Raw genomic sequence first — 12,155 nt, 5'->3', positions numbered from 1 at the left:
CCTTCCAGCTTCACTCTTTAATTTATTTAAAGAGTTTGGGGACAATGTTCTTATTTTGAAATAGGATAGATGAATTTATGTTCTAGAATGTAAAATTCACCTGGATTTAAAAGGTAGAATACAAGGCTTCAAATAAATTTCTTGCTTGTAGGAGCTGGTTTTGAATTGCTAGATGTATTCAGGGCCCAAGTTTCTGAAGCACACTTTCTTGTTCACACAAAAGAAACATTTACTGTTCTCTAAGCACCCTCCACATTTCTAGCTACTTTGTTTTCATTCATGATGTGCTCATCCATCCCTCTATCGATTTCCTTTTACATACAGTCCTACATCTGTCTACCCATACACCCATTGTCTAAGGCCCATCTTGTTCTGGTAGAGAACTTAATAACTAGAGTTGAAAGAAATATTTCTTTCTTCTCATCTCTCACTCGTTCACATTTTGTTATAACATCTAATAAATATATATAGCTACACTCCTCTGCTAGATTATAAATTCTTAGAAACCAGGCATCTTATCTCATTCTGCAATCCCATAACAGCAAGCATTGTGACCAGCTTATAATGGGTATTCAATAAATATTTGTCAAATAAATAAATGAAAAATTCTCTGTCCAAATGTCACCTCCTTATTTGAGCCTTCTGTGACCACTCTATCTAAAGATGCTCCCTTGAGAGTTAATATCCAAAATATATGAAGTATTTATACAACTCAATACCAAAAACCCCCAAATAATCCAATTAAAAAAATGGACAGAGGATATGAACAGACATTAGTCCAAAGAAGACAACAGATACCTAGAAAGATGTCTAATATCACTAATCGTCAAGGAAATATAAGTCCAAACCACTGGATGGTTCAGTTGGTTGAGTGTCTAACTCTTGATCTCAGCTCAGGTCTTGATCTCAAGGTTATAAATTCAAGCCCTGTGCTAGGCTCCATGCTGGGTGTGGAGCCTAGCTTTAAAAAAAAAAAAAAAAAAAAAGCAGAGTTATATAACAACTCACACTCGTCAGAATGGCTAAAAATGCAAGAAATAACAAGTGTTGGAGAGGATCTAAAGAAAAAAATGGCACCTATGCACTGTTGGTAAGAATATAAATTGGTGCCATCACTGTGGAAAACACTATGGAGGTTCTTCAAAAAATTAAAAATGGAATTACCATATAATCTAGTAATTCCACTACTGAATATTTATCCAAGAAAATGAAAACACTAACTCAAAAATATTCATAAGCCTATGTTTATTACAGCATTATTTACAATGGTCAAAATATGGAAGCAACACAAGTGCCCATCCATAGATGAATGGATAAAGAAGATGTGGATAAAAAAGATATATACATACACACACATATATATATAGAAGACATACATGATACATAAGATATGTATACATATGAATAAAAATAGAATGAATAAAGAATGAAAGAAGAATGAAAAGAATGAAATCTTATCATTTGCAACAACATGGATTGATCTGGAAGGCATAATGCTAAGTGACATAAGTCAGTCAGAGAAAAACAAGTACCATGTGATCTCACTCATATGTGGAAGTTAAGAAACAAAATAAATGAACAAAGAAAAAAAAAGACACAAAGCCAAAAAAGGCTCTTAAATATAGAGAACAAAATAGTAGTTGCTAAAAGGAAATTGGTGTGGGGATGGGCAAAATAGCTGAAGGGGATTAAGAATACATTTATCCTAGGATTCCTGGGTGGCTCAGTTGGTTAAGCGGCTGCCTTCAGCTCAGACCATGATCCCAGAGTCCTGGGATCAAGTCCCACATCGGACTCCATGCTCAGCAGGGAACCTGCTTCTCCCTCTGCCTCTGCCTGCCACGCTGTCTGCCTGTGCTCGCTCTCTCTCTAACAAATAAATAAATAAAATCTTAAAAAAAAAAGAATACATTTATCCTGAGAAGCACTGAGTAATGTTAAAGATAATTAAATAAATAAAAGAAGAGAAAATTTGAGGCGGGGAGCACTATTACTACTTACTTACTTGGATTTTTCAGTCAGAATAAAACTTTATTTAAAATAAAAGATAAAATAAAGCAAAACTCTCCCCCTTGAGTATCTCATCCTTCACCCTACATCGTTTCTCTTGATTACACTTATCATTAGGTGCTATTGTGGTCTGTATTCAGTTGTCTGTTTATTTACTCTCTCTCCTACCAAAAACAAGCTCTAGGAGAGGGGGGATTTCATTTATTTCCTTTCTGTATCAGCAATGCTTAGAATAGTACCTAGCACATAATAAGCATTTAATAAATATTTATAGAATTGGTGTATGAATTATTCTTTCTTTAAAAAATCAATAATTTTAATACTAATATTTTTTAATAATATTAATATGAGGCTTAGCAAGGTAAGATACTATAAATAAGGTAATTTGCAGTTCTGAATTTGCCATGAACCTTATAAGAGCTTTACATGTAATTATTTTTTTTAAAGATTTTATTTATTTATTTGACAGAGATCACAACTAGGCGGAGAGAGAGGCAGGCAAAGAGGGAGAGATGAGGAAGCAGGATCCCCGCTGGGCAGAAAGCCCGATGCGGGGCTTGATTCCAGGACCCTGGGATCATGACCTGAGCTGAAGGCAGAGGCTTTAACCCACTGAGCCACCCAGGCACCCCTACATGTAATTATTTTTAATTTTTTCTTAACTGAATGGTAAGTTTGGTTGAAGACATTTCCCTTTGGGGATGGAGACAAAATTCAATGTCAAATGTCTTTTTTGCCAAGATACCCGTATTAACTAGATATATTTAGGTAACACGAGTCAAAGGCACAGAATGCTTTTCATAAGATGGTATAAAAACTATCCCTTCTGATATTTGACCTTGTGTGCCAAAGTGTTGAGAAACTAATTAGCTGCCACCTTTCCCTTAAAACCTAACCTGAAACTTTCAATTGAAATGACAGTTATCCTTAAAATACCTTAAGAATCCACACTGTATTTCTCACTTTGTCCATTTCAAAGATAACTTTTTTTTAAGTTTGTACTTTTGCCAAGAGTTAAATTGAAGTGCAGAATGAGCCAATTTTAAGGCATTTTAGGAGTCTGAGAGATTTGTTCTTTTGACATTGAAAGAGTTTACTCGTTCCATTCCACACCTCCCATCAGAGATCCTGAGTCACTGTGTCATCTGTGAAGATGATCAGATCTCTCACTCCGAATGTAGATATAATAACCAATTCTGTGAGAACAAAATTAATTCACCTGTCAAGTACAAAAAAATACAAAAAAGAAAAAAATGTATTTTAAAAAACAACCTTTTTTAGGGTGAATGAGATGGGAAAATAACTCTTACCAAAACTTATCATGTAGTCATAGGCATGGAGAGAACAAAAGAACACAATCAACTATTTGTTCCCTTAGAGGCTAATTGTTCGTGTGTTGTTAGTCCAATTACCATAAAAATCTAGCCTTGTTCAGTCCATTGTGGTTTTTAGGCTTAAAAGAGGTATCTCAAAGGCAGAGAATGCATTCCATATAAATCAGTTCATTTTTATTTTTTTTCCTAAATTCTTGGAGGCAAATTTTGGACACCAAAGCCATGACAAAAATTAGCTTTGAGGGTTATTTGTGAATCTCCAACATACCTGCCCCTCCTGACTTCCAACATGGTTTTCAGAGTAAGTTACACTTTGGAAATGTTCATTCTGGTTCTCATTCTAATAATAGAAACCAATTGAGTCACATAGAACTATAGTACCTTAGTAAAGCAATTATTAAGAATTTAATATCTTGTGATAGATAAGTTTTATTGTCAAGGAACTTCAAATCCCTAATCTAATTTCACTTAAAAATACTTTTAGAAATCAAGTTATATCAACACCTATTTATTGAGCACCTACTTTTACAGAGCTTTGTGAAAGATGTAATCAATAAAATTTTCAGAAGTACTTGAATAAATGATTCCCTTCTTTATATAAGTCCAGCTATTTTACAGAGATAAAATCTTCATAAATAGAGGTTTTCCTTTTAACAGAAAGGAAAGAAATACAGTGGGAGAAATTAAAAGCCCAAGTCTATTTTTATAAATTATAGGATCATAGAACTTTAGGGCAGGATAAAATCTTAAAGTATTATGATTATTTCTTTGATTTTACCAGAACTATACATATTATGTGCAAATGCAAAGTTAATTGATCATCTATTCATTTAATTTTACCAATGTAAATATGACCAGGCATTTAACCAGACATTACTTAGTTGGCCCTATGTCAATTCACAACTTTGTCTCTAAATATATTTTACTTAAAATGGTAAGAAACATCTTTTTAGAAGTTCTGAATTTGGGGCTTCTTCTTCTTAACAGATTTGACATATTCTCTAGATATTAATGAATGCATTTCTAGAAAACCAATATGGGCTCTCCAATTCAGGTTTTGCTCAGAACCATTTCACAGTGGCATTTATCATATCCTGCCTTGTGTGAGTTGACTCCCCAGTTAGAACATGTTGCCCGTGAGAGCAAGTATCATGCTTCTTCACATTCAGTCCACCATAGTTCCTAACTCAGCACTTTCTACCTAGGTGTACTTTAAAAATATGTGTGGGAAGAAAAAGGAAAAATAATAGTAAGCTAAAACTCTGAGGTGTTAATTTGTTTTTTTAATTTAATTTTAATTTAAAGCATGGTTTTTAAAAATTTTTTATTTAAATTCAATTTAGTTAACATACAGTGTATTATTAGATTCTGGGGTAGAATTCAGTGTTTCATCAGTTGCATGTAACACCCAGTACTCATTGAAAAACGTGTCTTTTACGTGTTCAAACACACAAAACTGATTCCCTAGATTTGATTGACATAACCAACCTATTCAATCAGATTACTTGTTTAAGAGAATATAGCTGCTCTCCCATGACTCAGTGACTCCATTTGTAACTCAGGAATGGTGGAGAGGGCATGGACTCTGGCACAGGAATTCCAATTCAGCTGCCTACTAGCTTTGTAATGTTGGTTAGACTACACATTTTCTTAAGCCACATATTCTCCCTTGTGAAAGAAGACTAGTAATACTTAGATTCCTGGTTTATTGTAAGAGAGAATAGATTTGAATAACTATCCTGCTTGCTCCTTATTCAGACTGTGACCTTGAGTAATTAACTTCTCTAATTCTCAGATTTCCTGTTATTTAATAAACACTAATTAAATCATTCAACAAATATCATTGAGCATCCACTAAGAACCAGACACTATAACACACACATAAACACACACTTAAACACACACACATACACACTCATTAAATGCTATAATCTAATTCTACATTAAACAAAGTACAGGAAGGTATACAGCACAAAGACAAATGGGGGCATATTTCCACGTCGGGAGTAAAGAGAGATGTCCTGATGGAGAAGATGAATGAACAAGACCTGAAATAAGAATAAATGTTAGCTACATGAACAACGTTTGGAGAAGGATTTCTAGAGAAGGGGAGAGAATAAAGGCAAGAGGTAAGGTTTACATGGGAACAGGCTGACAGCAGTTCCTATATTTGAGTTTGAAAAGTACCCCAGTTGGCACATGGCTGGCTCAGTCAGAAGAGTGTGCAACTCTGTATCATAGGTCATGGGTTCGAGCTCCACATTGGGTGTAGAGATTACTAGAATATACCCAGGAATGGATAAAAAGGATACGAAGAATAGGTCCAGGCCAGAGGGAGTTTCAAAGTATTTTATAGACACTCTGAAAGGTGGTAAACAAGGAAGTGACATAGAATGCATTGTAGAAAGAAATTATTAGAGCTAAAATGTGCAGAATCTATTTAAGAGGTAAAATGGGGGCATTACTAGAGAAAAGGACAAATTAGAAGTCTGTGAAATTCAGCCAGGTAGAAATGAGGCCCTGAATCATATAGCTGTAGTAGTAATAGGAACAGGTTTGAGAAATATTTGGAATATAAAATAGGTAACAGTACTTTGTTGTGGTGTTGAGTGAGAAGGAAGAACCAAGGTGGATATTCAGGTCTCTGGCTGTTAACTGAAGTTCTGAAGCTAAGAGGGGAAAAGTGGGTTTTGAAGAGGGAACAAATAATAAATTCAATTTAAAATATGTTGAATTTGAGATTGCAGGCAGACGTGTCCAGAAAGTAAATAGATAAGTGAGCTTAGAGAGATAAGAGCTGATGATAAAGATCGAGATATCTACAAAATATTGCCTCCCTTTCAAACGAAGCTAAGGATTAAGTTAGATAATGTATGTAAAGGGACTAATGTTAAAAAGCACTATAAATAAAATAAGCCTGATGCATATTTAGATACCTCACTCAATAAATGTACTATCTATCTTATCCTGGGAAAATTATCAAACCAATCTCTTTATTTAGGTAGAGCCTGAAGTTAAAGCTACAACTTAAACAACCTCCCTCTCGGTTTTAAAGAAAGCTTGATAAGCTAAAGAAAGCTTGATAAGCTATCAGTCTTCAGTTATTTCTTTTCTAATCACTAAACTCTCAAGGAAGTGGCTTAATGGACCATCCTTCTCCCATTATAAATGAACAGTCAACCTATCCTCTTGCTACTTTGTTAAATGCCTCCTAACATAAAAGATCCTGTCGAATTCCAGTAAAATCTGTCCTCACATAAGGGCTTTGACTTAGGAAATAAAGTTTTTTTGAAGATTTTATTTATTTATTCAAGAGAAAGAGATCGTGCATGAACAGGGGGAGGGGCAGAGGGAGAGGGACAAGGAGACTCTCAGGTGCCGGGGCTCGAGCCCAGGACCCCAAGATTACAACCTGAGCCAAATTCAGAGTTTTAACTGACTGAACCACCCAGGCACCACAGAAATAAACTTTTTAAATCTACCAATATGAAAGCGAAATAATACAATTGAGAATGTATTTCTTCAACTTTCAGTTCCAACTAGGGATTAAAATCCTGATAACCTTGTGGAAGATGGAAAAGATGGGGGAAAATGGAAGGAGTGGTAACTGTTCCCTCTCTCAACTCAGTCTTCCCAAAGCTCCCTCTCCAAGATGACAGAAAGTCCCCACCCATTCAGAGAGAGCAGAGCATCAGGGATTCCTTCCCTTCCACCCTCCCTCCCCCCCTTCTTTCCACTCTATGCCTAACGGGGGGGGGGGGGGGGCTTGAATTCACTACCCAGAGATCAAGAATCACACACTCTGTGCCAGCCAGGCACCCCAGGTGTCCCTTTAAACCACTTCTAAAGGACTCTACTCACTAATCTTTTAAAACTAACTTGTGTCAAAATCCAAAAAAAAACAAAAAACAAAAAAAAACCCCTTATCTTTGATGCTGATTTCTAACTATGGATATCTTAAAAATACAATTAAGAAAACAGTATCTCCTACCTAGGAATAAACCTAACCAAAAAGGCTAAGAATCTATATGCAGAAAACTATAAAGTACTCATGAAAGAAACTGAGGAAGACACAAAGAAATGGAAAAATGTTCCATGCTCCTGGATGGGAAGAATAAATATTGTGAAAATGTTTATGCTACCTAAAGCAATCTACACATTTAATGCAATCCCTATCAAAATACCATCCATTTTTTTCAAAGAAATGAACAAATAATCCTAAAATTTATATGGAACTAGAAAAGACCTCGAATAGCCAAAGGAATATTGAAAAAGCCAAAGTTGGTGGCATCACAATTCCGGACTTCAAGCTCTATTACAAAGCTGTCATCATCAAGACAGCATGGTACTGGCACAAAAACAGACACATAGATCAATGGAACAGAATAGAGAGCCCAGAAATCGACCCTCAACTCTATGGTCAACTAATCTTTGACAAAGCAGGAAAGAATGTCCAATGGAAAAAAGACAGCCTCTTCAATAAATGGTGCTGGGAAAATTGGACAGCCACATGCAGAAAAATGAAATTGGACCACTTCCTTACACCACACATGAAAATAGACTCAAAATGGATGAAGGATCACAATGTGAGAAAGGAATGCATCAAAATCCTTGAGAAGAACACAGGCAGCAACCTCTTTGACCTCTGCTGCAGCAACTTCTTCTTAGGAACATCGCCAAAGGAAAGGGAAGCAAGGGCAAAAGTGAACTATTGGGATTTCATCAAGATCAAAAGCTTTTGCACAGCAAAGGAAACAGTTAACAAAACCAAAAGACAACTGACAGAATGGGAGAAGATATTTGCAAATGACATATCAGATAAAGGGCTAGTGTCCAAAATCTATAAGGAACTTATCAAACTCAACACCCAAAGAACAAATAATCCAATCAAGAAATGGGTAGAGGACATGAACAGACATTTCTGCAAAGAAGACATCCAGATGGCCAACAGACACATGAAAAAGTGCTCCACATCACTCAGCATCAGGGAAATACAAATCAAAACCACAATGAGATATCACCTCACACCAGTCAGAATGGCTAAAATTAACAAGTCAGGAAATGACAGATGCTGGCGAGGATGCGGAGAAAGGGGAACCCTCCTACACTGTTGGTGGGAATGCAAGCTGGTGCAACCACTCTGGAAAACAGCATGGAGTGTGGGAAGCCACGGTGGGGCTCGAGACGAGAGCCAAACCAGGCTCGGACTTGTGCCTCCTCCAATGTCTCACTGCCTGATTCAAGGCAGAGGAAAACGGAGTTGAGTTGCATTTGAGAAAGAGCCTGTGCCATGTGCTGCTTGCTGGTATACGTGACTTCTCACATGCCCTCTAGATATCTGACCTTCAAAACAACCCAGATGCACTCGTTAATCTTCTAGTGGTTCTTGCTGTCCTGTTAGAAGCTATGAGATAACTTTCAAGTGTGTTTCTAGTGGATGATGTTTACCATCCACCACCTGGCGCTGGTATGTCTGTAGTGAAAAATATTATGAAGCTGGTGTGTGAACCTTTAATCCTGCAGCAACACTTAGATAAGGCACCCTTTCACTGTAAGACTTCTATATACCCTCTTGTTTTTACTAATAAAGCGGCATTGGTGGAAATCATCCCCTGCTCCTCCTGCCCCCATCTCTTTGTCTCTTTAATTTCTTTTTACCATCCTCTTACCCTCGCGTTTCGTGGTCGATTTGTCACGCGGGCCGTGGCAATGAAGGTTCCTCAAAATGTTGAAAATAGAACTACCCTATGACCCAGCAATTGCACTACTGGGTATTTACCCTAAAGATACAAACGTAGTGATCCGAAGGGGCACGTGCATCCGAATGTTTATAGCAGCAATGTCTACAATAGCCAAACTATGGAAAGAACCTAGATGTCCATCAACAGATGAATGGATAAAGAAGATATGGTATATATACACAATGGAATACTATGCAGCCATCAAAAGAAATGAAATCTTGCCGTTTGCAATGACGTTGATGGAACTAGAGGGTATCATGCTCAGTGAAATAAGTCAATAGGAGAAAAACAACTATCATATGATCTCCCTGATATGAGGACATGGAGATACAACTTGGGGGTTAGGGCATAGGAGAAGAATAAATGAAACAAGATGGGATTGGGAGGGAGACAAACCATAAGTGACTCTTAATCTCACAAAACAAACTGGGGGTTGCTGGGGGGAGGTGGGGTTTGGAGAGGGGGAGTGGAGTTATAGACATTGGGGAGGGTATGTGCTATGGTGAGTGCTGTGAAGTGTGTAAACCTGGCGATTCACAGACCTGTATCCCTGGGGATAAAAATACATTATATGATTATAAAAAAATAAGAAATAAATAAAAAATTTAAAAAGAAAAAGAAAACAGTATCTCCAAACTTTTGACTTATACTGATGAATTCTTAAAATTCTTTTTTGTGATGTTCAAAATTTCAGCTGGATCCGCTGTATACTTCACATCTACCATGCCATAACATTTGAGAATCAAACTGACTTATTACCACAGCCTGATATAGAAATACTTACTGTATAGTCTACTGAGAGAGAAGTCATTAATGGATCATGAGTGTTCCTAGGATGTGAAGAAGCCTTCTCTTTCAAAGATGAGGATTATTGAATTCGTTCTTGATGTCAAGCAGAATAATCTGGATTATACCTTCTTTCTTTACAGTCAAACTACCCCTGAAAACCAAGCTGTAAGTGGCTCTCTGTTTTCTAGTCTGCATATGTACATTTGCATTAGAAGAGAAAGCCTTTCATGTGACCAATAAAAGTCCCCAGATATAGGGCGCCTGGGTGGCTCAGTGGGTTAAGCCGCTGCCTTCGGCTCAGGTCATGATCTCGGGGTCCTGGGATCGAGTCCCGCATCGGGCTCTCTGCTCAGTGGAGAGCCTGCTTCCCTTCCTCTCTCTCTCTGCCTGCCTCTCTTGTGATTTCTCTCTGTCAAATAAATAAATAAAAAATCTTAAAAAAAAGAAAAAAAAAAAAAAAGTCCCCAGATATATACCGCTAATTTTCTAGGTATAAAATCTGATTTGGATCCTAGCTTCAAATCATTAAGATCAAAATTCCATAGTGAAGGGGCGCCTGGGTGGCTCAGTGGGTTAAGCTGCTGCCTTCAGCTCGGGTCATGATCTCAGGGTCCTGGGATCAAGCCCCGCATCGGGCTCTCTGCTCGGCGGGGAGCCTGCTTCCCTCTCTCTCTCTCTCTGCCTGCCTCTCTATCTACTTGTGATCTCTCTCTGTCAAATAAATAAATAAAATCTTTAAAAAAAAATTCCATAGTGAATAATGTTAGGCAAATTACCTATTAGAGCCATATTTTGTGAACAGTTGAATTTATGGACAATATATTTTTTGCAAATATCACAGTTTCATTTTCCTAGTGCTTATACAATGCCATAGAAAAGGTCCTGTTTATGATCCCTTAGTTCTCTCAGGAGAACAAGAAAGAGAAGTAATTTTCCTTATAATGAAATGGAAGAATTGCTCCTCGAGAACAGTAAGCAGGCCGTGAAAGGCCCCTGTCTGCAAGGATATGAAGGAAAAGCTAATACAGAATTCCATAGCCCATTTTCCTCTTTGCTGCAATCTAAAATAAGTAACAAGAGAGGAAGAAATGAGCTCCCTTTATCGTTGAAAGAATATAATTTATACATTAGGAATTTATTGACTATAAAATCTAGGAAACTTTTGGAAATGGTATTATGACCCTGTCTGGAATGATTAAAGAAAAAGAGTCCAAAAGCCAGAAGAAAGCCTTCTAACGCCTCTCAAAGCGGCTTGAGCTATGTGATCTTACAATGTTTTAGTCACTAAGCATTCAATCAATCCGAACAGTGTCACTCACCGAGCTCACCAGCAAATTAATGACTCAGAATCAGTCAAGATCTCTATGTTCTTTTCTCTTTTAGATCCCGATCAAAACCTACACTTTACCTCAAATAAACTTATTATTTAAAAGTTAAAAAAAAAAAGATTCTGATTCAAATACAAACATTCTCCTTTTGCCTTCCTACAGTTTTGCATGAACCACATCATACCTCTCCCAGCCTGTAACCAGTATCGTCTTCTTAAGAACCAGGATCTGTGAAATATCCACTGCTCCCTCTCGCCCAACATTTAGTGTGTGGTGACAGTATCCACTGAAGTCCCATACCTTCAAGAGAAAAACTTAAGTCACCTTGGAGACAAGAACAGAAAATGTCTTCTTCCGTGAGTAAAATAACACAGTGTAATAGGATTATTTTAAACTTTGGTGTTTATATTCTGGACAAGGGCTGATTCACTTAGGGTATGTTATAATTAAGACAGTCCCCTCACCATTTAAATTTGCCCATTATTGCCGTATGTGGGTGGCTCAGTGGGTTAAGCCTCTGCCTTCGGCACAGGTCATGATCTCAGAGTCCTGGAATCGAGTCCCACATCCGTCTCTCTGCTCAGTGGGGAGCCTGCCTCTCCCTCTGCCCTCCCCCCTGCTTGTGTGCATTCTCTTGTCTCTCTCAAATAAATAAATAAAATATTTTTTAAAAATTACCTATTATTTTTTGTTATTCTACTTGTAACCTGATCAATTTAGTTTAATAATAGCTGATTCAGCCAGTTAAGTGTCTGCCTTCGGCTCAGGTCATGATCCCAGAGTCCTGGGATCAAGGCCTGCCTTGGGCTCTAGGATCAGCGGGAAGCCTGCTTCTCCCTCTCCCACTCCCCCTGCCTGTGTTCTCTCTTGCTATCTCTCACACTGTCAAATAAATAAATAAAATCTTTAAAAATTATAACAATAATAGCTGATTCGAAAGCTTTAAATAAGTA

At 37.3% G+C, this 12,155-nt stretch overlaps 1 protein-coding gene across 1 annotated transcript in view; it reads right to left on the bottom strand.

The window, feature by feature from the left end:
- WDR49 (WD repeat domain 49) overlaps positions 1 to 12,155 on the bottom strand; it is a 134,147-nt gene that overhangs the window by 44,986 nt on the left and 77,006 nt on the right. Inside the window, exon 10 of the mRNA XM_046003144.1 lies at positions 11,387 to 11,502. Coding sequence (XP_045859100.1) covers positions 11,387 to 11,502 — 116 coding nt within the window. The remainder of the gene's footprint in view (positions 1 to 11,386; positions 11,503 to 12,155) is intronic.

The sequence above is a fragment of the Meles meles genome, chromosome 4, assembly GCF_922984935.1.
Source record: "Meles meles chromosome 4, mMelMel3.1 paternal haplotype, whole genome shotgun sequence".
Classification (NCBI taxonomy): domain Eukaryota; kingdom Metazoa; phylum Chordata; class Mammalia; order Carnivora; family Mustelidae; genus Meles; species Meles meles.
Note: the sequence above shows the minus strand (reverse complement) of the source record. Positions and strands in the feature narration are given on the sequence as shown.